This window comes from Aphelocoma coerulescens, chromosome 20 (assembly GCF_041296385.1).
Source record: "Aphelocoma coerulescens isolate FSJ_1873_10779 chromosome 20, UR_Acoe_1.0, whole genome shotgun sequence".
NCBI lineage: Eukaryota > Metazoa > Chordata > Aves > Passeriformes > Corvidae > Aphelocoma > Aphelocoma coerulescens.
This window is the reverse complement of record NC_091033.1, coordinates 9,486,354-9,512,800: the sequence shown is the minus strand read 5'-3', so window position 1 is coordinate 9,512,800 and position 26,447 is coordinate 9,486,354. Positions and strand designations below refer to the sequence as shown.

Here is a 26,447-nt window from a genome sequence, read left to right as displayed (position 1 = left end):
GCCCACATTTCCCTGGTTTGCTTTGGTGGCTCTCGAGTGACCTGGTAAATGCAGCCCTCCAAGCTGTGCAAGCACAAGAAAGTGGGTCAGAGTCTGCAGCAATTATAGGAAAAAATATGGGGATGACAGTTCCAACTTTCAAATTATTCACCAGAAAGTAGGTCTGCTCCTGGCTTTCTCAGGAATTACTTTCCCTCCCACAAATAAACATTCCTAGCCCACTCCTCAGAGCATTGGCTAAACCAGCTCTGGGTATTATATAAAAAGGAATTAACTAAATTAATGATAAGACTACAGTAGGGTGTAAAACTCCTCTGCCAAGACAACCCATTAAAGTGACTGATTCTGTTTTTCACCCTAAAGAGCTCATGGAAGGACCATGAATACATTTATATTTGCTCCTTCCATTCTGAGCCAAGAAATACAGAAACATCTCCACATGGGAAGGGCAGCAATTCTGCAGAAAACAACCCAACTTCTTCCCGGTTCAGCTGTAAAGAGAGTTGGGAAAAACACTGCACAAAGACCCAAAAGGCAGAGAGCAGTTGGCACGTCCCTTTTGGTCTGCACAAATTACAACAGACTTTTTTTTTGTGGGTGGTCCGTAGCTACTTTCACTTTTTAGTTTCCAGGAGAGGAAGGAGTCCTCTGGCTCAGAGGTACAAAGGAACGTGCTCGAGTCATTTGGGGTGTGTGAAGAAGAGCGGGGTTCCCACATCATGACAGTATTCTACTCTTGATCCAAACCACTTTAAGGAACAACATTAAACCTCTGACTTGGGTCCATCCCTGCTGTGGTTGGAGAGATCTTCCTATGGCTTTCCTTGACTTTTGGCAATTTATTCTGAATTCAGGGTAAGTAAAACCTCAGGCAGACTCAGGTTAGCATGGAGGAGAAAACCTAACATAAGTGAAGGTGTGAATGCTGGATGGTGTTTCCTGCTTCCCTCCTGCCTCTGGGAAAGAGGGCAGACTAACTCCTGACCTTAGGATATCCAAAAGAGGGATTTGAACCTTCTCCAGCACCATCCCAGTGAGCTTGTTGAGCACATAAAAGCAATGATGTTGCTCTTCTGAAGTCAGTGATTTCATCAATCCTCTCACTTAAGAAATGATCCATTTTCTCATATTACCAGGATAAAATCTAGCCTGTAATATGTAGGTCACGAACTCATCTTTTGTTGTAGCCGCTAGATTTTGCTTAGCAGGCTGTAGCTCCCTGCGAGCTCTGCGGGGTTACCCAGGGCAGTGTGACCCGTGCACCCCACAGTCCATTTCCAACAGCCCCCGATCTGCTCTGGTCAGCTCTCAGTGCTACACCCAGCGATGGCAGAGGAGGAGAGAAGGGTCTCCCATCAGGGTAAGAGATGACTTCAACCACATTTCGAGCCAGCCACCCTCAGAGGCAGAGAGGCCTCGTGGTCCGGGCACAGGGGGGTTTTGTCAGGGACCCAGGGGCGGTCCCTGGGTGGGGTTGGGGTACAGGAGCCAACAGGGAGAGCCTGAGGGAGTGGCCATGGCTAAGGGGGGAGCAGGAAGGGGAGCATGGCACCACGAAAGCAGGGGGTTAACAGGCTGCCACAATCTTTCTCCACCTCCCTTGTCTGTGGGCACAGTACAACCAGAATTAGTGGCAATAATAATAAACTCCTTTGGAGTTTAACGATTATTCATTAGCAGGAGTACATCAGTTCTGCAGTCTCCTCTCCCCTCCCCTCACATGCCTGACACTCTGGGCTGCTCTGCTTATATTTAAGAGAAACAATCAATGATTGCTGTGCAGTCCTGGCTTTGTGGGCTGTTAATATCTCCATTACTGAGTCAGGCACAGTCCCCTTGGCTTCTGCTGAATCCCTGTGCCAAACAAAAGAGCCCACCCAATCGAACATACCCTTAAAAGTGAACACGTCACCAAACTTCGTCTCCTGAGAACAGTGATGTCCTGGGACAGCAGGAGCGTGCTGGTGACAAGAGGACACCAGGGGCATGTTCCTCACCAGCCTTCATCTTCCTCCTCAGAGATGAAGCTGAGAAGCCATGCCTGTACCCTAAAACCTTCCTGGGACCCAGGGAGATCAGAGTGGGGCAAGAACAGGGTTTAGAATCCACCACATCTCTGCAGGGTCCTTCCTCCACCATCCAACAACTTGGGCAAGAACCAAAGTGAGGATTGAGACCTCAGGAGGCAGCAGGAAGAGCTCCAGCACCTCAATGGGACTAATATTTCACTGAGAAGGACTTTAACAAACTACAGCCCTGTGGCTCAAGTGTCTCATCAAGACCTGAAGCTCATCCTCCGAGCAGAACATCTCACCTGATGCCAAAGCTTTCATGGCATTTTCCTTGGGATGCACACCAAGGCAGGGAGAGCATCCTGCTGTTGGAGGGCTCCAAGATCTCTCTCTTCTCTCTCTTTGGCCTCTGAATATAATTCATCCAAGCTTTTATGAGGCAATTCACATCCAGATTTTATTAGAAGTGGAAGGCCTCTTTTATTTCCTCAGTGTATTCAGCACACAGAGAACTGGTGCTCTGGTTAATTTTATTTCTGTGCTTTCTGTGTTTTAATAATGATCTCCCCAGTTCCATTCAGCCCTGAAAAGGTGGGGGAGATGGAGAGATATGAGTTGGAATAATGTAATCATGTACTGCAAACAGAGAAATACTGCTAAAAGTGAAGTGTAATGAATATGTGACTGAGGCAGAGACATAAAAGACTGCTTAAAGCATAAAATCTGATGTATTTGCACACCTACCAGGCTTGGGCATGCACTCTCAAAAAAATAATGCAGGTATGATTTCAAGAAGAAAGTAAAATGATATAAAAACTTACTTTTATAAAAACATAGTCCAGAAGTGCAAAAAAAAAAAAAAAAACCACACACGAGACCACACTCTACGTGGGTTGGTTTATTTTTTGCTGGCTTTTTGAAACCAGAATGAAAAACAAATCTTCTTGTGACACAGAGTATTTGTGTGTGGGGTGCCAGTAAGAGATGACACACAACTCCAAGCTCATACAGGCCAAGCCTTGTCCTTCTGGTATTTCTTTCATCTCCCAGCTGAGCTCTCCCTGTGCCACACCCCTGTTCCTGCAGCTGCCTGATGGAGGATCTCAAACCAAAGACCACTGCACCACTCCTCCTGCACAGAAGACTTTTCCAAGTGCATCCAAACAGATCAGAACGCCAGGCAGAGTCAGTGATGGCTGTCTGGGGCCCATGTAAAGGCAGTCAGGCTTTGTAAGCCTTGATTAAAACCCAGGGAGGGATTCAGATCCATTTTAATATTATTCCTTTATCTGATACTCCCAGTCTGCATGTCATTAAGTGAATGTGTTAAGGTTGCTGGGGGATGCACACAGTGCAGCCATTGACACACTCAGCAGTGAGTGTTTCCTACAGGCCACGTAATGGGAAAATTAAAATCTGCCTGTACTGGACATGGAAACTCCCCTGGCAGGGTCAGGGAAATTAATTTGAGATAAATGGGATTAAACACCAAAGAATCTCCCTCTTGTTTGGGCTGGTTTTTTTCACACATGAAATCATCTTGCCAGCAGCACCTCTGCAACGAGATTTTTTTAAAAAAATATTCTGGCACAGGTTGCCCAGAGCATCTGGTGAGGCACAGAAACAGCCTGGAAACAGCCAAGGCAAGCTTGGACTGGGATTTAAAGAACCTGATCTAGTTGATGGTGTCCCTGCTCATTCCAGGGGGTTGAAACTAAAAGACCTTTAATGGTCCCTTCCAATTCAAACAATCCTATGATTTTTATGAAATTTCAGAAGCCTCGTGTTGGCCCAGCTGAAAATGTAAACGTTGATCCAGAGCAGGCTGGGAAGGTTCCCATCTTTCCCTGAAAACCTGTGTATTGCTGCCAGTCAGCAACACGCGGCTTCCAGCCGCTTCCTAAGGCAACAACAGAGGTGGAAACAGGTGGTGGGGGGTGTGGCAGGGCCCCATTGTGGTGTTTTGGGGTGCTGGGGAGCCCCAGAGCCTTGTGAGGTCCCTGCTCAGTTGCTGCAGACCCTGGCTGAATCAAACCCGAGGTCAGCCCTGCTGCTCCAGCTCCTCCTAGAGGGAGAGAGGACTGGATGTTCCATTCCTGTCCTGCGTTTGCAAAGGTTGACACGCACCATTTCTCTTGCTTTTGAACCAAATGCAAAACCTCCTTGGAGACCCCCCCTGAGCTTTGACCCTTATTTTTGCTGTCCACACCCTCCTGCACCCAGAGAGCCCAGAGGCTGAGCAGGAGTAGCACCGTTTTTAACAAGATGCTGCAGATTCAGCAGAGTAATTAATCTCAACAGCAAGAGCTGTTCAGTTTTTCCCGGTCATTCAATTAAAGTGGGAGGTTAATTCCATTCAATGGAGCTGCCCTTCACCGCTTAGAGAGAGACACCGGCTTTGAACATCCCCGAGTGAAGTGGTTCTGGCACAAACCCTCCTCCTCCTCGTCTATCTGCCCTGACCTCTGCATCCCCTAGGGAATGCCACCTCCCGGTGCTGTGTGATCGTCCCTCTCGAGGCTGATTAGCCAGAGCTGGAGAGTTCAGGGAGGTGAGAGCATCGGCATCCTCGGCTGACGTTTGATTGCCGGTGGCTGCCGGTGCTCCCAATTAGCCTGCAAACACTGCCTCCGGCTCACAAATACTTTAAAAAGTGAAGTTTGACGAAAAGCCGCCTGCGTTGCCTTTCTTCAACCCTCTCTGACATATCAAAGCCTCTGAGAGTATCTGAGGACAACTTTTACAGCCGAGAAGGGCCCATTTGAGCGCCGGCTCGTTAGTGCTGCGGCTGTGCTGTGCACAGAGCCGCAGAGCATCCATCAGCCCACTTACCAGGAGCACTCCTGAATACCAGCAAGCGTGTTAGGCTGGGAAGGTACCTCTGAGGGAGCCACCAAAGGGCTTTTCAAGCAGAAAGGTCACCCAGCTCATCTGCTTCCAGGAGCTGATTAGAGCCGGCAGATTTTGGGAGCCATGGCACCCTGCAGCAAGTCCATTCCCTGGGTCTTTTTTCTCCCTTCACTCACAGTAATGATCTGCAGCTCGTCAGAGGGGGCTCACAGCAGGGAAGGACAGCAGCAGCACTTATTTCACTAAATAACATTCATGAGCTGGCTTTCAAGGCTGCAGCTTGGTGAGGGATCTGATGAACTTCGGGAGGGAAGATGGAGAGAGAGACACTGGCACAGGGTGCCCAGAGAAGCTGTGGCTGCCCTATCCCTCGAAGTGTTCAAGGCCAGGTTGGACAGGGCTTGGAGCAACCTGGGGTTGTGGAAGGTGTTCCTGCCCGTGGCAGGGAGTGGAATGAGATGAGCTTCAAGGTTCTGCAGGATAAGGCTGGTTGTGCCTTCTCAATCTTCTCTTTGATAAGTCAACATCAAAAGCGCCACCTGGGGCCTTTCCCTGAGCAGTGATTCCAACCTAAGGCCTTGTGGCAGGGCTGTTGTATTTCAAAGTGTATTTTTGCACTGAGGGGGTTTTGGGGCAGTTCTGCTCAGTTTCAGTGTATTTTCCAGGACTGGCTGTGCTCTTGGATCTAAGTGACCACAGCAGACCTGCACTGGCTGCTTCTCAAGCCACGGTCCCTACAAAGGAGAAATCATCACCAATGTGTTTGCATCATAGTTTGGAAAAGCATTTGCTCTGGGAAAACAGAAGGAATGTCTTTACTTACTACCTACAGCAATTCAACGTGACTGTTAGAGAGAGCTGACGAAGGTAGTGCCAGAAACAGTGGCAAGCCTATCTCCATCCAAAACCAAAATGCATCACATCGTTAACCCTACTTTAATGGATTACCTTAAAAAAAAGGCAGAAAGTGGAGGAAAATTCTGAAAATAACACCTTTCTCTTTTTTTCTCTTTCAAAACAGCTGCTTGTTTCTCCAGTACATTTATTTTGCATTATTATTTCTCATGTAACTGTGAATAAATAAAATACTTGAAAGCACAACAAAACATCTAAATTAAACCTAATGTTTTGATTAATGCAAAACCACTGGCATTTCCTTTCCTGAATAATTTAAAAATTAAGCTGAGAAAACCAATTTCTTGTCTGAGAAGCCTCTGTAAAATGGAATGTTTGGTATTTTGCAGCACTTCTGTTAAGTGGACTGGTGTCAGCATCTCATTCTTTTAATGTTTCGAACAATTTTAACCCACCCACACTCCCGCTCTGAATTATTTAGGAAAAGATGTGCCTTTCTAGCTTTTCTCTATAGTTTCTCAGCAAAGTGTCTGGTTGTACTTGGCATTTCTTATCTAGGATGAAAATACTGTATTTAAATAATAGCAACAGTGTCCAAAATATGTATAGTCTTTGAAGCAAAGTTGGGCCATATTTTGTCCTCCATTGTGTCATGAAAATGTGAAGGATTTCTCCTGTATGGAAATAATCTGGTCTTGAGAGGAAAATTAATGTAACTTCCATGGGTGACCACTTCTCTTGTTCAGCAGGCTTTTGTTAGGGAAGACAACTCTTCCATACAGCTAAATTAAAATAGAGGGAAAAAATCAAATGACCCTTCTCTGAATGTTTGAAGGTGTCATTTTAATGAGTCTGCCTTTCTGTTACTGCAGGAATTAAAATACATTCACTGTGAGGAAAGAGTAAATACTGTCCCACAGGCAGAAGGAGGCAACCAGAGGCAGGCAGAGAGAAGCCGTGTTGGGTGGCACAGTCTGTCTGCAGCTATTCCCTATCCCAGAGCCAACATTTCTGCAGTGTGGAACAGGGCTGCCTTACTGACCCATTCTCGGACTCAAAGAGAGCCCTGGAGCTTTTGAGCACATCATCAAAGAGTCATGGAGGTGATTCCATGCACCCACAATGAGGTTTGCACACAGACTGGATGGGAAGGAGCTTGTAGAGTGCAAAAACCGAGCCAAGCTGGGCCAAATTCCTGCTCGATTAATGCAGGCAGAGCTTTGGCAGTGAAAGGTTTGAGCTGTTTCGCTGGGGTTGACTCCCTGGGGGAAATCTACTGAGCAGCAGCTGCTCAACTCATCTTTCCTGGGAAGGCTGCTCAGGGGCACACAGGGAAAACAGGAGGGACAAGAGGAAACACCAAATCCCCCATGCCTCAGAGACATTCTGTCTTAAACTTCTGCCTCAGGGCTTTCTGCACGTTCTGGATCTTCTCCGTGATCACGGTGTCACTGAGGTGATCCCCAAACTTCTGCTTCAGCAGCACCCTGATGATTTTGATGCAGCGTTCATCCATCATGGGCTTTGCCTCCCGGAAGGTGTTGCCCCTGCGCCCCGTGATGGAGTGGCTCTGGATGTAGTCGGAGGTGAAGAGTTTGTAGAGCAGGGTTTTGCAGGCTGTGCTGATTTTCTGGTCAAACCTGATGGTCTCTTTGAGCTGCTCCTTGGTGTAGCCGTTGAAGAGCTCCACCACCTCGCATGGCTGCCGGTGGGGCTCCTCCTGGAAGGACAGGGATTCCAGCCTCTGCACCTTCTTCTTCAGAGAGAGGACGTCCTGTTGGAGGTCCAACACCATCCTCTCCAGCTGCTCCATCTTGTCCGTCCTGAAAAATGAAAGTTGCTCTTGTAAAGGCAAGAAGACCCCATGTCCTCACTGTGGATGTCGCTCCTCCACCCAAGCAGTGATTCCATGCCTTCTGCAAGCAGAGCAGGAGAACTTCTCAGACAGAGTATCAGCCCTTCCAGCTATTCGTGGGTGAGGAGTAAGGCAGGAGAGAAAAATGGCATGGTCTGGACTTTTCAGTGCACAGGAATGTTCAGTTTAACCCTCAGCCCCCCATTTCCATACATACATGAAGACTTTGATGCTTAATTTTCTTCTCAGTTGTAACAAAAGCCATAAAGCCTGTCCTGCGAGTCCCAGGACACACATATTTGTGGTATTAAAATACAGACTTGCGGGAAATGACAATACAAGAGCCATAACTTGAATTTTTTGGCACCCATTTCTTTGCAAGAAAACTGTCCCTAGCATCACTTTATCACTGGATACTGGTCATCAAAGTAATGAACAATAAAACAAGGAACACACAACCATGTTTTGATTGTTATGGGCAAGAGCTTTGTAGTTTCTGCACTGTTTTAGAATCATCTTGCATCTCTAACTCCAGGCCGTGCAATCAGAAACACCTGGTTCTGATAACAAAGAGACTCAACAACTTTGGGGTTTAAAATTGCCCCACTTTGTCACCCACCTGTGATCTCATTGCTCGCTCTTGTAGTGAGGAGGAAAACATAGTTAGGAAGGAGTGCCTTCTTTTGCTAATTACCTTTCCATCTCACCAGAACTGAAATTTTTGTGAACCCTCTCGAAGCCATCCTTCTCTTGCAAAGCATCAATCTTTCGCTCTTCACGGCTGGAAGAAACAAGTTAAACAGCACAGCCACAAACAGCTTCGTGCTCATATTCATATTCATTCCTGAGGAGAATTATCTGGAATTCAACACAAAGTTGATTCTGCTTTCACTTGCAGCAAGAATAAAATGGATTGAGAGGGAAGATTGGGGGTTCTTCAGGTGGACAAACTCCTGTGCATCCCCCTGGCACACAGATATGGGGGACCTCCCACTGACACCCCAAGGAATGAGGACTTCAGAGCACAGGCTCATTTCTCTGCTGTATGTGCCCACACAAACCCCTATTAACTTCTGTGCTTTGGGTTTAACCTCCATGAGCATCTACTCAAAGCAATCACTGCCAGAGAATGCAAACAGAGTGGACAGAAATCAAAATATTTGGTGTGCAACATTCAGGGTCCTCACTGCATTTCAGTGTTACCTGTTCAGACAGATGTGCTGCTGGCATGGGGACAAGATGCCATCTGACTTCCTCTTCATTGGAAGGGCAACGTAATCTGCAGCAGGGGTGGGACACAAGCTGAAGAATCAGCTGTTGAAAAGGTGCTGAATCCCTCTGTCTCCAGAGCAGATTATCTAAGCACCCCTGCTAGATTGCATGGCAAAACATTATTCCCTTTGCAGAAACAGAGTGATCCAGAAAGGCTCTCCAGAACTGATCAATGGGGATTTGTTATTAGAAAAAGGTGGCATCTCAAGGGCTTCTGTTCCCAGCACAAAAGATATGGTGGAGGAAAGGCGAGCAGAGCCAGCGTGTCTCTGGAGGCTGCTGTTAGTCAGCAGGCAAATAACACACTAACATATTTTCATAAGTGCATTTAATGGGTGTAGTAGTGGGTTGAAAAATAGGGAAATAGGCAAACCTGAGAAGGTTTGACTAATTGAGACACAGGGCTTTGGGGAATTTCAGTTATTCAGGCAGGCATTCATTCAGATTGTCTTTTGGTTTGTGGAGAGAGAACAGCTAGCCCAGGAGACAGAGCTGGTGCCTGACAGAGCAGATACCATACACTACATGCAGGCCTCCTGGAGGAGATCTCCCAGGTGGAAAGGACCAGGAAATGTCATCTCTAACATCTGTGGCCCTGAGACAAAGCCCACACAGCCCCAGAGCAAAGCAGAGGTTTTCTGGCTGCTCTGCAAGTCCCCATCCCACCCCGTCCCTCGGGACCAAGCAGCAGAGCCAGAACCCAAGGTTACCTCTGGCAGCTGGACCAGCCCTGTCCTCTTCACTCTGGGAAGCCCCTGGCCCCGGCATGGCCACGGTGATGAACGTGGATGGAGGTGTGAAGGCGCTGGCTGGGTGGGGAGGAGCTGCCAGCGAGTGGGGGCTTCCTGCCACACTTCCCAGGACACACCTGTCCTTGAGAATGGAGGAGCTGCCAGCGTCATGAGGCAGGCTGGCCTCAGCCACCCTCAGCAGTGGCTTTGCAGGATAGGTCCTGTCACTGGGGTATTTCCTGGGTGCATTCCCCGGGGTCCATTTTGGGAAGGTTTTCCTGGATTTTTTTGGTGGGACTGCCATCATGCTGTGGACAGCTGGTTCTTCTTCTGAAAGAAAGGCAGACACTCAGGATGTGCAGTGGGGCATCAGTGTCATGGATCTCCCACCTCCCACTCAGTGCTTTGTACCCTGATTGCAGTGATGTGAAATTCATGATGGGACTACAGCATGCTCAGCATCCTCCCACCCAAAAAGCCCCATGGAAGTAGGTGCAGTGCCCAAAAGCCCTCACTCACTTAACTTCTCCAGGAGGTGTCGGTCTTCCAGCAGCTTCTTCTCCAAAATATCTTTATGCTCTGTAGGAAGAGAAGATCTTTCAGCACTGAACCCCTTCTTGGAAGGGGTCTCCTGAGCAGCCCCAAATTGCAAACCCAGGCCAGGGGGGTGTCACTCACCACTTATGCCTTCCACCACACCCCAGTACAGCCCACTGAAGCCGGGGCAGCGGGCCAGGACCTGCTCCCCCACCGTGTAGAGGTGGAAGGGTTTGCGGGGCTCCTTGATGTTCTCGATGTTGATGACCCGGCTGCCGTCGGGCCAGCTGATGAGCACGTAGAGCTTGGCCGACATCAGGGCTGCCCACCTGGAGCAGAGGGAGCAGTATGGGAATGTCACCGCAGGCGTTTGGGCTCTCCCATGGCTGGGAGTGTTCACAAACGGTGCTTTACCTGGGGCAGCACAACCTGCAGATAATAAAGCACTTAGCCCTGCATCTTCTCTACCAGTTATTTCTCCTTTCCCGTTCCTTCCCTTCTGTGCATCCAGGTGTCATTTGCAGTGACAGCCATGCCAGGTCTCACATGGAATCAGGCAGGGCCAGCTCACAGCAGACACTTTGAGCAGATGCTGATCAAGCCACCGAGCAGACACAGGCTGGTTCCTCTGCCCCGTGAACCATCACAGCTCAAATGACTTCAGTGGATCTACAGCAGTTTGCTCCAGTGCAGGGCTGTGTCTGTGTGATATCAAGGCAGTGCAGAGAAGAGACTGGAAAAGACCCGGGGGTATTCCAGGAAATGATGATTCCTTTGCCTGTGCAGTTATTTCCCCCAGTAAACATCAAAGTGCTTTGATAAGGAGAACAGCAAATTAGCTTCATTTCACCCATGGGGAAACTGAGGCACAGACCAGTGACAGACATAACTAAGGCAGTCAAGCAACAAAGCTGCCAGGAGCTGGATTCTAAGTCCTGGCTTGCTGCTCTGCCCTCTGAGATATCTCTTTGTGCCCCTGGAGCTGCAGACTTAAATCACTGGAGAAACAGGAGTGCCAGGCTGATGGTGATTTCCAGAACCTCCCATGCCAGAGGAGCAGCCGAGGAGCCGAGCACTGCTGAGCTCAGGAGGGGTTTCTTTCCAGCTCTCAACCAACACATCATGGATGGGGACAAAATCAGGCAGAGGCCACCTGCCAGAGCTCCTAAGGGCCCTGGCAGAGCATCACCCCAGTCCCTCCTGCTCTACTTGGGAGCAGGACTTGGCAGACAGGTTCTGGGGACAGAGCTGAGCCCATGTGCTGGGCACCAGGTGGAGAATGGCCACAGTGTCCAAAGCTGGTGGGAGGGAGCTGGAGAAGGGAGAGGAGAGTTGGAGCAGAGACAAGCTGGCAGGAAAGACAGCTAGGACCCAATTTATTCCAGTTTCTTGTTTTGTCTCCACACCCCCATTAAAGTTATGCCTGGATTCGATTCCTCTCACTTGGAAGGTTCAAGTTCACGCTGGAGAACTTTCTCCTTCCCCGCCTCCACCGCCATCAGCTGCAGCAAAGCTCCTTGCAGGAACCGTAACTCTCCCCAAACCTGCCAGCCTGCCCTGTTGGCACAGTCTCACACCTGATTTTCCCCAACCCTTTTCTCCTGACCGAGACACACTCTGGCATTGATTTTTATCAGGAAACACCACATACAAATTATCTGTGTGCCTGTCTCCCCCCATCCCCTTCCCTGCAGAGGCAGCTGCCCCCAGCCCTCTCCCATACACTGGGAAGGCTACAGACCAGAATCTGGGATAAATGCATAGCTGAGCCCTCTCCCTCCCAGAAACAGAGCTCTACATTCCAAACAGCAAACAACCCCAGCCCAAACAGCTCTCTGGAGGGATTTTCCTTTAACATTTAAAGAAAACACGCTGATCTTCCTTCCCCAAACCAGTTGTTCATTTACCCTTATGAATGCAACAAAACTACACAAACACATAAACAGAAAGAGAAAAAAAGAGAGATCACAATCCTGATAGCAACAGAGCTGCTCCTTGCCTGGTTAGCACTGCTCCAGGTGTTGAGTCTTGCAAGATGTCTCCTGTCTCTCCAGGTCTCAGCTGCCTGCTCCAGGAGAGGAGGTGACCGGACACTTCCTTGCCTTGGGCTTGTCCCTTCACCACAGTTCCTTGTCAGGTCTCCTTTGTCTGGCTTGGAAAGCTCCCACCTGCTGTCCCCACTGCAAAGAAAAAAAAGAGCTTTTGCTTTCTTTTTTCCTGGCTGTTTTGTTTCAGCATTATTATTCCTGTTATTTTCCCATATACATATATTATTTTTTTCCTTAGCTTGTTTCAGGTCTGTTTCTTACAGGGAGGGAGAGCAGAAGAGAAGAGAAAAAGCCTTGGGTTTTTTGGAGCATGAATAAACCTTGCATTTCCATGAGTTATTCATGAATAATTCATGAAAATGCATGATTAATTCAGGTTCATGAATTATTCAGGAATAATTCTCGAACATTCCTGGTTAATTCATGCTCACACAGCGAGTGAGTCAGGCTCTAGGGCTTGGAGAATTCCCTTCTCCCTGAGACAGGAGAAGAGAGGCTTAGAGAAGCTGCATTGTGCACTTGCTGTTTACTGCCTCTTAGAAGAGAACATATTTTGGGCCCTTTTTGAAACAAGGACTTGAAGAGAATTGAAATGCCTGCAGTCTCCTGCCCACGGAGGAATAACACAGTACCAAAAGAAAAAAAAAAAAAAAAAAAAAAGAGCGAGAAAGAAATTGGACTTCCTCACAGAGGAAAGCCTGGCAGCAAGTTGTATTCCCTTTCAAAGCATCTTTCTCCCCCCGCCCCCAGATTTCTCCCTGGTTAAGATACATCTCACTGCTTCAGTTTTTACCTGCTGTGCAACAAAAAAGACCATCCACATGGGTCTCTGCTTGAGGAGTCAAAGGGAATTCCTGTGCCACGTGCCCATCTGTCCCTCTGTATGTCTGTGTGTGTGTACAGTCTCTTGTCCCAAGTAACAACCAACAGGTCAAGAGAAAGCAGCCTCAAGTTGCACCACTGGAGGCTTAAAGTGGATATTAGGAAAATTTCTTCACCAAAAGGGTTGTCCAGCACTGGCCCAGCTGCCCAGGGTACTGGAGGCACCACCTCTGCAGGGATTTAAAGGAAGTGTGGTTGTGGTACCTGGGACATGGTTTACTGGTGGGCTTGGCAGTGCTGGGGGAATGCTGGGTCTCAATGACCTTAGAGAGCTTTTCCAAGCTAAAAGATTCTTGCAGCGTCCCAGCCAGGGTGAGCACTAGGCATGGCACTGAGCTTAGCAAGGCGGGTGTGGTGCTCACACCAGTGCAGACATCAAGCTGGCCATGCACAGCTCTGTGTTTCTCCCAATAATGTCACTGCTGCAGCACCTGGGGTTCCCTAATGCTGGGCTTTTTATGCCCAGTGCATGGAGGATCACGTGGCATGGCAAAGGATGGATCCCATGTGGCATCCAGCCTGCCATGGGTGAGGCTGGACACCAGCAGGGGAAGGTGCAGTGGGTTGTCTGCACAAGCTGCCTGCCCAACCAGCCATCCTACTCCAGCCACTGGATGAGATGGAATAACAGCTAGGGAGTGATTCCAAACAGCCTCACCTGTTTATCTTAGCCAAAAACAGCACTGGAGGTTGTTGGGAGAAAGGGAAGATTCAGATGTCCAATGACACATTAGAAAAGGACCTTGATAAGATTCACAGAGTAGCAAAAATTCTGCATCCCTGATTTGCAATATTTACAGCTAAAAAATGCAGCTGTCGGCCCAGGTAAAAGCAGATGTTCAATAGAGAGCTGGTTGGGATTAGGGAACAAGCAGATATGAATAGAAAAGCAGCACTATGTGACTCCTGCGTAGCTTTGAATGATGTTGCTCAAGACTGAGAACTGCATATAATAAGGAAGGGAAAAGCAATGACAAGGAGAAAAATGATAGAGATGCACAACAATGGAGATGAGATTGGATTCCGGTTTGAGGCAGGACCTGGTTCCAATAAAATCTGCCTGGGAAGTGGGCTGGCTTAAACAAGCATTGTTTGCTTTCCTTTGAAGAACAATATCCAAAACACAACAGATGAATAGTCCTGGGGTGGAGGTTGGTAATTCAACTGCAAACCGCAGGAGAGGAAGGATTGCAGGAACAAAAGGAAGACAAATTGTAGTCTCATCAAACAACAGAAAAGTCAAGTGCCTGTGTATAAGCATACAGTGTTTGTGTTGAATTATTCCAGGAAAATGCGAGTCTGAAGTGAGTCCCAGGTGTTTGACTTCATGAAAATTAGCAAGTCCTGATTAGATTTCCTTCCCAGTCGGTGAATATGAAATCCCTGGGCAGATGCCTCCGTTCCGGCTGTAGGTAGAGTTACCATATTCAGGAACCTCTCCTCTGCATCTCCCAATTCTTTGAAAACAAGTCCCACTCTGTGGCCCCAGGTACCAGCACATGTCACCCTCTGAGTTGCACTCGCTGAGATTTAGGTTTCAGCCACGGCTGAAGAACAACAAAGGCTCCTTTGTGGTCTCACCCAGAGATACACCCGGGGAACAGCATTCAGCAGCTGTTTGAGTGCTGCCTGGGTCTTTATCAGAGCAATCTTAATTGATGTTTGAAGGGGTTTAAAGTACAAACACAGGTGGTTTTAATCCTCCTTTTCACTTAACCTCGGCAATGTTGCTCTTCTTTTGGCTGGGTTCAGCAGCCCAGGCATAGAATCCTAGAATGGTCTGGGTTAGTAAGGAACTTAATGACCATCTCATTCCACCCCCCTGCCTTCCACTATCCCAGGTTGCTTCAAGCCCTGTCCAAAATGGCCTGGAACACCTCCAGGGATGGGGCAGCCACAGCTGCTCTGGGCAGCCTGTGCCAGGGCCTCCCCACCCACACAGGGAAGAATTTCTTCCCAATACCCCATCTAAACCTGCCCTCTGTCAGCGTGAAGCCCTTGCCACTTGTCCTGTCACTCCAGACCCTTGACCAAACTTCCTCTCCAGCTCTCCTGGAGCAGCTTTAGGCATTGGAAGGAGCCCAAAGGTCTCCCTGGAGTATTCTCTTCTCCAAGTTGAACAATCCCAGCTCTCTCAGCCTGTCTCCAGAGCAGAGCTGCTCCAGCCCTGGGAGTATCTTCATGGCCTCCTCTGGACAGGCTCCAGCAGCTCCACATGCTTCACCATTTTCAGAAAGCAGCCACAGTTCAGTAACTGAGAGACAAGAGCTACACGGTTCATTAATTTTTATCAACACAATGAAATGGCACAGGAACCCTCAAGCCCTGTGCTTCACTGAGACCAGCTCTGCATCCCTTCCACACTGCCGGGAGAAGGGCAGGGCATCACCACGAGGGATCAGCACTGCCAGGGCAAAGGGTGGACAGAGAGACCCTACCCCTCATACCCAGCCCCATCTGGGGTGGCAGGGTGGCCGATGGAGTCATTAGGATGGATCTGGGGAGTGGTTTTGCATTCCATGAGGACAAACGCTGGAGCGCGAGGCACTGTCTGTACCCGAGAGCGACCACCCGGTGGCATTTTGCATTTGTAATGAAACAAGTACAAGTCCCATCTCTGCCTGCCATCCAGGGAACAGCGAAATACGATCCGGGCTAATGAGGCTGGAGTTAACTGCATTTTAATTAAAGAATGTCTCTTTTCTAACAGGCCAGAAAGAAGCTCAATTACTCAGACATGGGAGCAAAGCCACCATGAGGATCGGCAGCCAGCTAGACCCTGCAAGTCTGACCTACCACAGTTTGTTAAATGCTTTCCTGGACTGGAGCTTTTCCCTGTTATTCCTCATGTGACAGAGGCCAGAAAACAATGAGAAAATCAGAGCCTAAATGCACCAGGCACGGCTTTGCAGGGGGTTGTACAGAGTCCACTGACTGTGAGGGCTTCCAATTTACCTAATGCAAGTCCTTATTGCTTCTCTATTACTACCCTGAATTAAGATAATTTTAGAGACCAAGGTATTTTATTTCTCTTCAGAAAAGGGTTTCCTCTTTGTAATCCCATTCCAAATCTCCTTCATTTTCACCTAACTAGCCTCCCACCGTTTTCCATATCCTTTTTTTTTCAAGCTCTCGGTATTTATTAAACATTTGTGCTGTACAACATCTGTTTCCTTATCTGCTTGGCAGGCTGATTTCTTGGGGTTCCTTTGTGAGTTTGGCAGTGAGATAGCAGCAGCACAGTTAGCAAAAAGAAAAAAGAAAAAAAAGGGGGGGGAGGAGAAGGGAAAATCACCCCAAAAAGGAAGGAACATTAACTGAGGGAGGGTAGCAATACACAATGGCTTTTGAATATTCCCAAATCTTTTTCTCATTCTCTCAAGTATTTAGCATTAGCCTCTTTTTAGTATTCAAAGGAACATGAAGGGGACTAGCAGGAATTAACCAAACTAAGGACATACCAGAAATCAAATAATAGATCATTCCCATGAGACTGAAAAGGAAGAAAGTATTCAACATTGTAATTACAGCTGAAGGTTCCTGGGAAATACCAACCTGCTTAACTTCAGGTATCTGAGTATCTCCTGAGAAAGTGACAAGACTGACCACATTTTGTCAATAAAACACACTCTTGCCTAGTCACAAAATCAAGGCCAAAAAGGAGAAAAAAACCTTAATGTTTAAATTAATAACAAACCCCACTGAAAGGGATCCCAGCACATCACCTCACAAGGGGAGGAAATAACACAGTGAGAAAGGGCTGGTGTGGAAAATTCATCTCATCACATCCCCGAGGGCTCGCCACCCTTTTCCACACCATTCCTGGCTGGAAAGGTGCTGCAGGGATGTGAGGTCCATGCTTGGGAGCAGCAAAGCCGAGTGTTGAGCCGGCGCGGTGCTGCCAGCTGCTCCTGCTCCTCTGAGTCACTGCCCCGTTACCTTGGCGAGGCAGCCGCGAGTACCTCAGAGCAGCTCCAGCGCCAAGAGAACATCTTGTTTCCTGTTACTCCAGCGGCACAACTCTGATTCCAGATTCCCCCCCTGCTGCTAATTAATTAAATATAATCGGGAGCACGTTAGCAGTTGCAGAAGGGACTCGCCGGGTGGCACCCGCTGCCTCCAGCCCCCTCCACAGCATCCCTGTGGAACAGAGCTCTTCTTCCTCAGCATTTCAGGGCTGGTGTTCCCCCTCCTAACTTTTGCCCTGTTTCTGGAAGAAAGCACCAAAAAGAAGTCATTTGCATTAGGAGGGAATGTGTTTTGGGCTGATTTTGGACAGGAAGCTGTGCCAGGTGGGACCTCATCCCTCTCCTTGATGCCTTGGGCTGCCACACTCTAGATGGAAGTTTCTGCAGCAGGACCTGATCCTCTGCCAAAAGGCATGAAACCCTCTGATTTCACCTTATGTGAAACATTACGTGGCCACAGCACTAATTATTTTTCACAGGGCTTTTGATGCTGCTGACTAACTTGCTGGATTCATTCCCTCTAACCTGTCACAGCTCTGGCTGAAAGGGCACAGGGCCCGTGCAGACCCGGGTGCCTCTTGCAAAACCACCTCAGTGCACCACACAGGCAGTAAGTGTGTGGCAGGATGGTCTCATCCAGGACACCATGCTCAGGGATGCAAAAGAGAATGGAAATCTCTGTCAAATATGCCATAAAATCAGGCAGAGAGATTGTCCTTGACCAGCCCTGTTTCCGGGCCCTGTTTCCAGGGCTGGCACCAGAAAATGGGCTCTTATGTGAACAGATCTGTCAAAATCTGTGGGCGCCGTTCCCATCCCAGCCCTGCCTACTCCTAGTGGCATCATTTTGGTACCTGACTGCTTCAAAGGTGAAAACATATTCTCTCTAATTTGCTAAATTGTCTCCTGTGAGGAGTAAATTTGTCAATCTCATTCCCATCTTCTACCTCTTTAGTTTTGTACACTCAATCCTTAACATGAAAAGAATTTTCCTTTATTTCTCCTCCAGGAAAGAAGGAATTGATCTTTTATTTGTGGCACTTTAAATTGGCACGTTGACTACAAAAATCCACTGCTCATCACATCAAAGGCTGATCCAATAGTGCCAATTACTCCAGTAATGGAGATCTTTACAGGGAAGGGTGGAAGGGACAGGTTCAAAATGGATGGGTCTTCTCACATGGAAGGAGGCAGAGGAAGAAGCAGAATTTGGGAACACAGCACCACTTTAAATTAGGATATTTGCTGTGCATGGCAAGACAAAACGTGACACATTCCTCATCCAGTCTCTGGATGTGATTGAACCCACCTGTCCCCAGCTATGGAAGTGTGGTGCAGAGTCTGGTCCTCATTCCCCTGGTAAAAGACAGAGCTGAGCTGATCCCAGCCTGGAATCCCTGTGGATTGACAGCCAGGACTCGTACAAGATGCTACTCATGTGTTTGCAACAAACACAGCATCCACTGGCAGCGAATGATTTTCTCTTCATCCTCCCCACTCTCCAGGTATTTCTCCAGGAAAATCCACTCTCTAGTGTGGACAAATCAGTACAGATGGGAAGTGTGTGCCCCAAAAAGCCATCAGCCTGTTCCTCCCACAGCTCTCCCACTCACAACCACCAGTTCTGCACAGAGCAGGCAGCAAACTGGTCACTACTGGCATTGCCTGTGGTCTGAACTGGGAGCTGTGGATCACCATCAAGCTTCAAGTGTTTTCTAGTGTGAGGTATTTTACACAGTCCCCTACAGATTCTGGTTCTTGGTCAGTCCCACAGTGGGTTTGGGGAATGTTTAGGTCAGCAGGGTCTCCCCAGGCTGCAGCTGGGGCTTGGGCCCCCCCCTCCAAACTACAGCACAGTAAAAAATATGTACTAAGGTCACAATGAAAAATACTGTGCTAAGCCTTCTTTAATGTCTCTCAACTCCTAATTCTGATTGTAAAATGCTGTTTAGGAAGATCAGACTGATCAAAGCAGGACATTTTTGCGGATTTTCGTAAAAAAGCTTTTTGGAGGTTTAAGATGGAGGGATTTTCACTGAAGTCATTATTCCTCTTACAATTTTTTAAGCATCCTGTTGTTTTGACTTTCCACTCTTATCTCCTGCCAACTCTTACCTGCCCAGAGCCAATTGTTTAGCTGACAGCTGCCATCTCCATGTGCCATTTGCTGAGCATCACCTGCATGAACCCTCAGGTGCTCAGTAAGGAACTCTCACTTCTTCATATTCTTTGCAGAACCAGGGAAGATCTTGGTTGCTCAGTTGGGCAGTGAGACAGTTTTCTATTCAAACCTCCTCTGTGTGGTATCACTGATGTATTTTTGACTCAGAGAAATCTGTTTATTGTCTGCTCTTAAAGAGCGAGCAGCTCCGTGAGCAACATCATGGCAGAGGAAACACAAACAGGCTGCTACTCAAACACCATTTCTGAGTGGATTGTGCTCTGCTTTTCAGATGAGATTAAGAGCTCAATTACAGTAGAGAAAAAGCCTTTCATTAAATCACATATAGAACATAATAAGGACAAATTATAAAGCTCTTCAGAAGCAAATCTGTGTCAGACTGCTGGGTAAGGAGGCCCTTCAGGGGGAGCCTTCAGTGGTTTCTCCTGCCCTTCTGAAGAAATGAGTCCTACACACCTCATCTAACCACATTTTTGAGGAAAGCTCACAACCAGAGTCCTATGGGGTATCCCATTCTTTGAATGCCTCTCTTCCAGGGACAGAGATGAGCAGTATAAGCAACCATCCCCTCATGTTTGTAATGAGTGGGGCAAAGCCTCGGGTGAGTGCTGACGTGCAGTTTAGAAGTGCAATGGTTTGTTCTGCTAACACAAGAAAGGCCCAGAAGCTCAGTGTTTTCTCAGTCCCAGACTGGTAACAGGAGATCAGCTGGGGAGTTTAAGGAATTTTAAGGCCCAGCAGCTGAGGGATGAATCAACTACCTAAAGCCAGACACTGGACATAACTGTTTCATTCCAGCATTCCTGCCATGCTGTCCTGCCTGCAAAAGCCTCTGCCAAGAAATCTGCAGATAAGGAGGTGAAGAAAGAACAGATACAAGCCCCTCCTACAGAGGAGAGAGCCCAAGGACCCTCAAGCCACAGAGATCCCTCCCTGAGAAGCCAGGCTGGCCAAACTTTCAAAATCAAAGCTCCTGCGTGCAAAGCCCAGGCACACGAACCACAGGCAGAAATACCCACTGGCCTCTGGATTTACAGGTGACTGTACACGTGTGAACCTGGAGCTGAGGGATTGGAAGCTTTTCCTTCCCCAGGAATTCAAAGCACTGCATGGCAGAGCTCAAAGGGGACAGCAGAGGGTTACGGGGCTGCCCAGAATCCTGCACCTGGGAAAGGGGAAGCCCAGGTTCAGTCACAGAGTTGTCACTGCTTGATTTTGTTCCGCTGTTATTCTGCTCTCCTGGAATCTATTATGGTTAATTAAAGGCAGTTAGCTAATTGGATTGTAAGCAAGTGCTGGTGAAAAGGAACCAAACCACTGTTCCCCTTTGAAATACCAGACAGGAGATTCATTAAAATTCCCTTTGAAAAGACATCCCAAAACCTCGTAATCTGTTGATGAAAACGATCCAGGAAAAGTCAAGGAAAAAGAACAAACAGTGTTTTTCAGGAGGTTTCACAACTCAGGCATCTGCAACCCCCACCAAGCGTTAGGATTGAGGATTGTCATTCCCACACCAGGAAACCTTTCAAAGACTCAAAAACTTTCATTGAAAAGCAGTGCCAGAATGCACAAAGTTGAACAATGATCCATGAAGGCCTAATATTTCCATCAAGGCCAGGATGAGATGATTAGGAGAAGATGACTGGGGCTCTTCAAAAGCCAGACCTCAGAGCTGAGACAGGATTTAATCCTGATATCCTTCTAGTTATCCAGAAAAGGATCAAGACATGTGAGGGAGATAAGAAAGCCAGAGAGCTCAAAACAGCAGAGGGAGGAAGAGAAAATACAGCTGGATACTTCCTAATGCTCTTCTTTGGACTGACCTGATGTCTGGTGCAGTGAGCCACAGAAAACCTACTCAAAACATGGGTGGCAGAACTGAAAATGTTCACTGATGAGCAACAGAAATAATTAAGAGTGTATAGGAGTGAGCGTAGTCACGAGGACCTGGAGAAGAAAGACCCCCAAAAGGCCAGACATTGTGTAATATTGTGCATAATGAGGGTAAAATACATGTTGCTATTCATTATGCAGCAAAAGAATTATAGAATAGTTTGGGTTGGAAGGGATCTTTAAAGGTCATCTGGAATGACAGCCTATTCAAAGCAACAGAAAAACAATGTGTTAACTGCCAGGGAAAGCTGCATTGAAAGCAACCTAGGATTTGAGGCAAAGCATCTTACCTTTGAACTAAAGATTTATTGATAACTAATGCTGTCTGCCACTGAGGGAAACACTAAACCAGAATCCCTCCACTCCAGTTTCCCCATGCTGTGCTATCAGACCTCTCCATGGTTCCCAGCTCCTGCAGAAGTTGGACTTTGTGATGTGACCCCAGCATGGCAGCAGCACCACCTCACAGAAGTGCATCACCACTTCTACAAAATAAGGCAGCCCTTACCTGAACATCAAGCAACACTAAACTTGTCTGGAAAGCACTGGGTGCAGGATAATCAGGGACAGAAAAGGGAGATGCCTGTGGAGCAGAGGGCTGGTTTAAATTCTCATTAGGTTGTTAACAGCTGGTTTCATTAGTCTCCCTACAATCATAATTACTTAGTGGCTACTGCAGGGTGAAAAGCCATTTCAGTGTTTTAACGTTCTCAGTGCTGCAAAGCTGTCAGTGAAATTATTTTTAAAGTGGCTTGTAAAATTTGTCCCTTCTCGAAGAACATGTCAGGCTGATAGACCAGGGTGTGAAATTTACTCCCCAATAAAAGGGAGTTTGAATGCAGTTTAATAGCACTTGAAATGTTCTGCTCTGAGAAACTGTCCCCAAAATCCAGGAGGACCTTTCTCCATTGGAGCTCTTAGAAATTTGTGGAAGCTGTAACTTTGGCATTAATTTTACAGGAGCATTTACAGCCCAAGGGTCAAGACCAAAGCCATAAATTCCTGCTCAAGCCCTGAGCTTTCTCAAACCAGAGGTAAACTTGTATCTAAAGGTCTGTCTGGAGCCTAGGACTACTAGATTTGCTCTAGTAGAATTCTGTTATAAAGCCTAGCTTTCAATGTAGGTAGACTTCTATCTTAGCTTAGTTAAATATTTCCACTAAACTGGCATAAATTATAATTTCCCCACTATAATTCATCATTTTTCCGCTCCTAATTTACTCTTCCTTCTTGCCCTAAGCACCATCCTTACTCATACATCAGGCTGATGGCTCCCATTAAATTTATTACTCTACAGACATATGTTGGATTAAAGTTTACCTGAATGAGAGCTTTATCCAGCTCTTGCCAGAGCTAATGGAAAGAGATTTCCGTTTACTCAAAGCCACTGTTATCTCAGAAAAAGGATCATGCTTAAATGAGAATAAAAGTTCTGCCAGAATCAGTATTCCTTTGTTTCCCCCAACCATTCACAAAAAGCCCTCAGTCACTTAAGAGCTTTTTAAATCACTTCTAGTATTCCCTACATGGCCAATTATTAAAAGAGCCCTGAACCTGCCGTGCAGTTAATGACCATCTCTGACATCTCTTTTACATGTATTTTCTTTCCACATTTCTGTCAGTGATAGCTAACCAGGTGCCCTCCCCCTTTTATCTCCTGTTTAATCCATTTACTCTCATCCTCCATGGCACAGCTCTCGATGTTTCTACAAGACCAGCCTGCACCAGCCACTATTTCACACCTCACCCATAAAATCCCAACCCCGGGCCTCTACACTCCCACCTCTTCATCTTCCCATCCACGGAGGAGAGTCAAGGTCAGCCAGATGCAAATGAGGTGTTTGAAGCCCAGGTGTGATGAGGAGGTGATTGCTTGATGAGCGCAGGAGGAGGAAAGGTCTTGGCTGTGCCTCGGTTTTTAAATCACCCTCAGTTGTGCAAGGAAAATTAAGGACAGCCGTGATGCTCCAGCTTCCCCATGGCATCGTTCCTGTCACAAAGTCAAAGACAGGCAGGTCACACATCTTCTCTGACTCCTGCTGGGATGAAAACATTGAAAAATAGAAAAAAATATTTATCAGGGACTTTCATGGTGTGAGCTCAGGATTCCCCACTCTCTTGCAAAAGGGGAATGTTCATCAGGCAAAGGATACAAGGAGGAGCCTCAAATTGTCCAAAATCCCAGTAAAAATCCTTTGTCCTATGGAAACTGTGCCAAACCTGGTCACATTTCAGCTCTTTGTACACCCATTTCCTGATGTGCATCTCACAGGGGGGCTGTTCCCACTGCTCCAGGGACCCAACACAAACCTTACAGCACCACACAAACACAGCCCGAGGAGCTGCTGCCACCCCTCCAAACCTCAGTACCTGCACCAGGCACCTCTGTGCTGATCTGAGCCCGCTTGCCCCCAAAACAAGGTGGTCAATTTATCCTTGAAAAGATTGAGAACAGCATTCTTGTCTCTCAAAAAGACCCATAATTTCACAACTATAATCTCCACACTGAGACTTTATTCCCTTAAGTGTCCAAGGACATAGGCAGCAGCAGGGAAGGTGATGAAGTGAGTCAAGTTTAACCCAAGAGGGCTCTCAGCTCCTTGTGAAAGCTCAGACAAGCAGTAGAGAAAGAATTAATGCTCCCATAACTGGCATCTAACAGCCACAGGGCAAGTGAAAAGTTGGTTTTAGAGAATGAAAGAAATACAGAAAAAGCACTAAGTAATAAAAGGTGAGAAAAATCCGTCACTCCAACAGGTAAATGAAGGTAAACCACTTGAAGAAACAGAGGTAGATGGAGGGAAAAAACCTCACAATTTAGAGTGTCCATGACACCCAAAGCCAAAACAAGCCCAGGGGATCTGGAAAGAGCTAAGCACATGTGCTCCAAAAAACAGCAGAAATGAAGTGAGATCTCTGAAGGGAGCAAAAGAAAGAGGCAGCCTGAAGAAAACAAAAAGTGCCTCCCCACTTTTCATCCCCTGCCCACAAAGCATTTTGGGATTTTTAATCTTGTCTCTTGTACTATGTGGTAGAAATCCAAAAATAAAGGTCAGGCGAAGCATGGTTTATTGGGAACAATCCTGCATAGCAGACAAGATATATCCTCTTGCAAATGATTCCATGCAGCACTCACATCTTTAATTGCTTCTTTTCCTCTTGCTGGGGAAGCAGAGCTGCTTTATTTACTCTAAGCAATATTTTCTCTCTCCTCCTTGGCAAAAAACAAGCTCCCATCTTGGCAATGCTCCCCAAACTACCTAATGCTCATCACACCCATGCTAAGGAGAGTGGAGCAGGTTAATTTATCACTTATTATAATGATTAACTTTCCCAGCTGCTGGGTTCAAGAGCCCCAGAGTGCCTCAGGTTATACAGGATCACAGGAGGAAAAGCTCTGTTGAATTAAGCTGCTGCCACACTGGCCCTCTTTGCCTGTCAAACACATTCAGCTGCTCTTGCACTGCCCTGTGAAAATCCCCCATAAAATACAAGTGAAAATCCCTCAGCACCTGTGATAAAGCACAGCTGGGTTCTGCTCAGGGCATTTCAAGCTACGTGAGGTATTTGCGACCTCCCCTTGCCAAGGCAACACTTCAGGAAAACCAAAATTTCTTTTCATGGACTCACAGGATGTGTTGGGTTGGAAGGGACCTTAAAGCTCATCTTGTTCCAACTCTCACCACACTCAGGACATGTTCCACTAGACCACTTTGCTCCGAGCCCCATCCAACCTGGCCTTGAACATTTCCAAGGCTGAGACAACCACAGCTTCTCTAGAACCTGTTTTGTTCCTCCCAGATCTAAAATCATACAGGTTTGGCCTTTGCATTCAAACTTAACAGCCTCAGAGGTAGATTTCTATTAAATGTCTACATTTTTCTAGGAAAGGAATCCAGCAAACATTGTTTGCATCTGACTTTGCAAAAGTGAACATGAGCTGCCGCCCACTTTTCTTATTTTTCCCCATTTGGTGGAACATTTTTCATTCTGTTGTTGTTTGGAGCAGTATTTTAATATACCTGGCTGAGGCTGCTTAAAATAGCACAGCAAGATACCGGGGTGTGAGGGGTGGAAAACTGAGCTCTTGCACATCTGGTGTTTCTATTGTTGGAAGTCTTAAATCCCACCTCTCTGGTGGGATGAAATAGGTGTCACTAATCCAATTTCTAAAGTATCATGCATCACGCTGATGCTATTTTAAGACTAAAAAAAAAAAAAGCCAATTTAAACAAACCTCTGCTCCTTTCCATTTTCTCTGTTCCACAATTTATGACAGAAGACAGGAGAGAAAGATTGTTTTGGGAACAATGTTTTCAGGACTCTAAAAATAATATAAAAACTTCTCTGCCACACTCTCAGCTGTTACAGCCCCAAAAAGCACTGGCTCTCTTTGCTCACAGAGTCACAACTGTGGTGGGATTTCTACCCCAGGTACCAACCTAATGACCACACCATGGGACAGTCATTTCTTGTTCTTCTCCTGGGAATAGCTACAGCACTTCTGTGTTGCAAGGCAAACTTGAGCCTCTTTTAATGGCCCTTGAAACTGGACGTGTGAAATGAGGTACACAAAGCCAAAGGCCAGCTGAACCTGTGATCTCTGAATGGGTCGTCACATTCTTCCCAGGAAGATGAATGGGAATCATTCTTTTTCCAGGGAAGCTGCATCAGCTGGGAATTTGCTTTAGAAAATGTGCTTTCTGCTCCTCTCAGAGCCAAAATTCCTACACATTTCTTTTAAGTCCTGCTTAGATAAGGACCATGTTTAACTAAGTGACAGTGAAGCAAAATGACAATCCAGGAATAAATTTTCCTGTACACATTATCCTTCATCCACGTGGGTGGTTACTCCCTGGCACACAGGGGTGAGGAAGGAACCCAAATGCATCACTGTACATAAAGCCACACGTGTTGAGGGGTGAACAAATCTCAGAGATACTGGAAACCTCCTCTGAAGACCCAATTCAGGGAAAGCCTGAGCTGCTTTGTGTTTCTGGGGGTGAAGAAGTTCAGGATCTTCCACAGATGCTCCGAGGCAGTAGGATTGTGCCTGAATCTCGCTCTGGAAATGCAGTGGCTCAGCTGAGAGCTGTGGGAATGATTTACATTGTATCGAGAAGGGCCACAGTCCTGCAAGGGTCTTTCATCAGGAGCAAAGAGCTGCCTGGAGTGTGGGGAATGCTGGATCTGTACCACTGAGTGCTCATCCTTCACCTTAATGTGGAGCTACCCCCAAAGCCACCATGTATCACTTTTTATATTTCCCCTGTTGTGTATATTTTGGAGCAGCTGTTACATGTGGCTTTTTATGGTGATCCTGTGGGAAGCAGCCATTCTCCTGCTGTGATATCCTCAC

General features: G+C 47.1%; 1 protein-coding gene across 9 annotated transcripts in view; it reads right to left on the bottom strand.

The window, feature by feature from the left end:
* Positions 1 to 5,840: 5,840 nt before the first annotated feature.
* Positions 5,841 to 26,447, bottom strand: part of LOC138121073 (uncharacterized) — a 32,002-nt gene continuing 11,395 nt past the window's right edge. The window contains exons 1-11 of one of the 9 annotated variants that reach the window (XM_069034264.1): positions 24,225 to 24,392; positions 22,872 to 23,078; positions 21,597 to 21,671; positions 12,954 to 13,212; positions 12,112 to 12,292; positions 10,254 to 10,441; positions 10,095 to 10,154; positions 9,555 to 9,905; positions 8,776 to 8,851; positions 8,267 to 8,353; positions 5,841 to 7,540 (exon numbers count right to left, since the gene is read on the bottom strand). In XM_069034264.1, the coding sequence (XP_068890365.1) occupies positions 7,093 to 7,540; positions 8,267 to 8,353; positions 8,776 to 8,851; positions 9,555 to 9,905; positions 10,095 to 10,154; positions 10,254 to 10,428 (1,197 nt within the window). In that variant the 5' untranslated portion in view covers positions 10,429 to 10,441; positions 12,112 to 12,292; positions 12,954 to 13,212; ... (1 more) ...; positions 22,872 to 23,078; positions 24,225 to 24,392 and the 3' untranslated portion in view covers positions 5,841 to 7,092. Of the gene's footprint in view, positions 7,541 to 8,266; positions 8,354 to 8,775; positions 8,852 to 9,554; positions 9,906 to 10,094; positions 10,155 to 10,253; positions 10,542 to 12,111; positions 12,293 to 12,377; positions 12,389 to 12,421; positions 12,465 to 12,953; positions 13,213 to 21,596; positions 21,672 to 22,871; positions 23,125 to 24,224; positions 24,393 to 26,447 lie in introns of those variants that run through there. The other 8 variants (XM_069034262.1, XM_069034267.1, XM_069034261.1 and 5 more) reach the window with 8 other exon arrangements.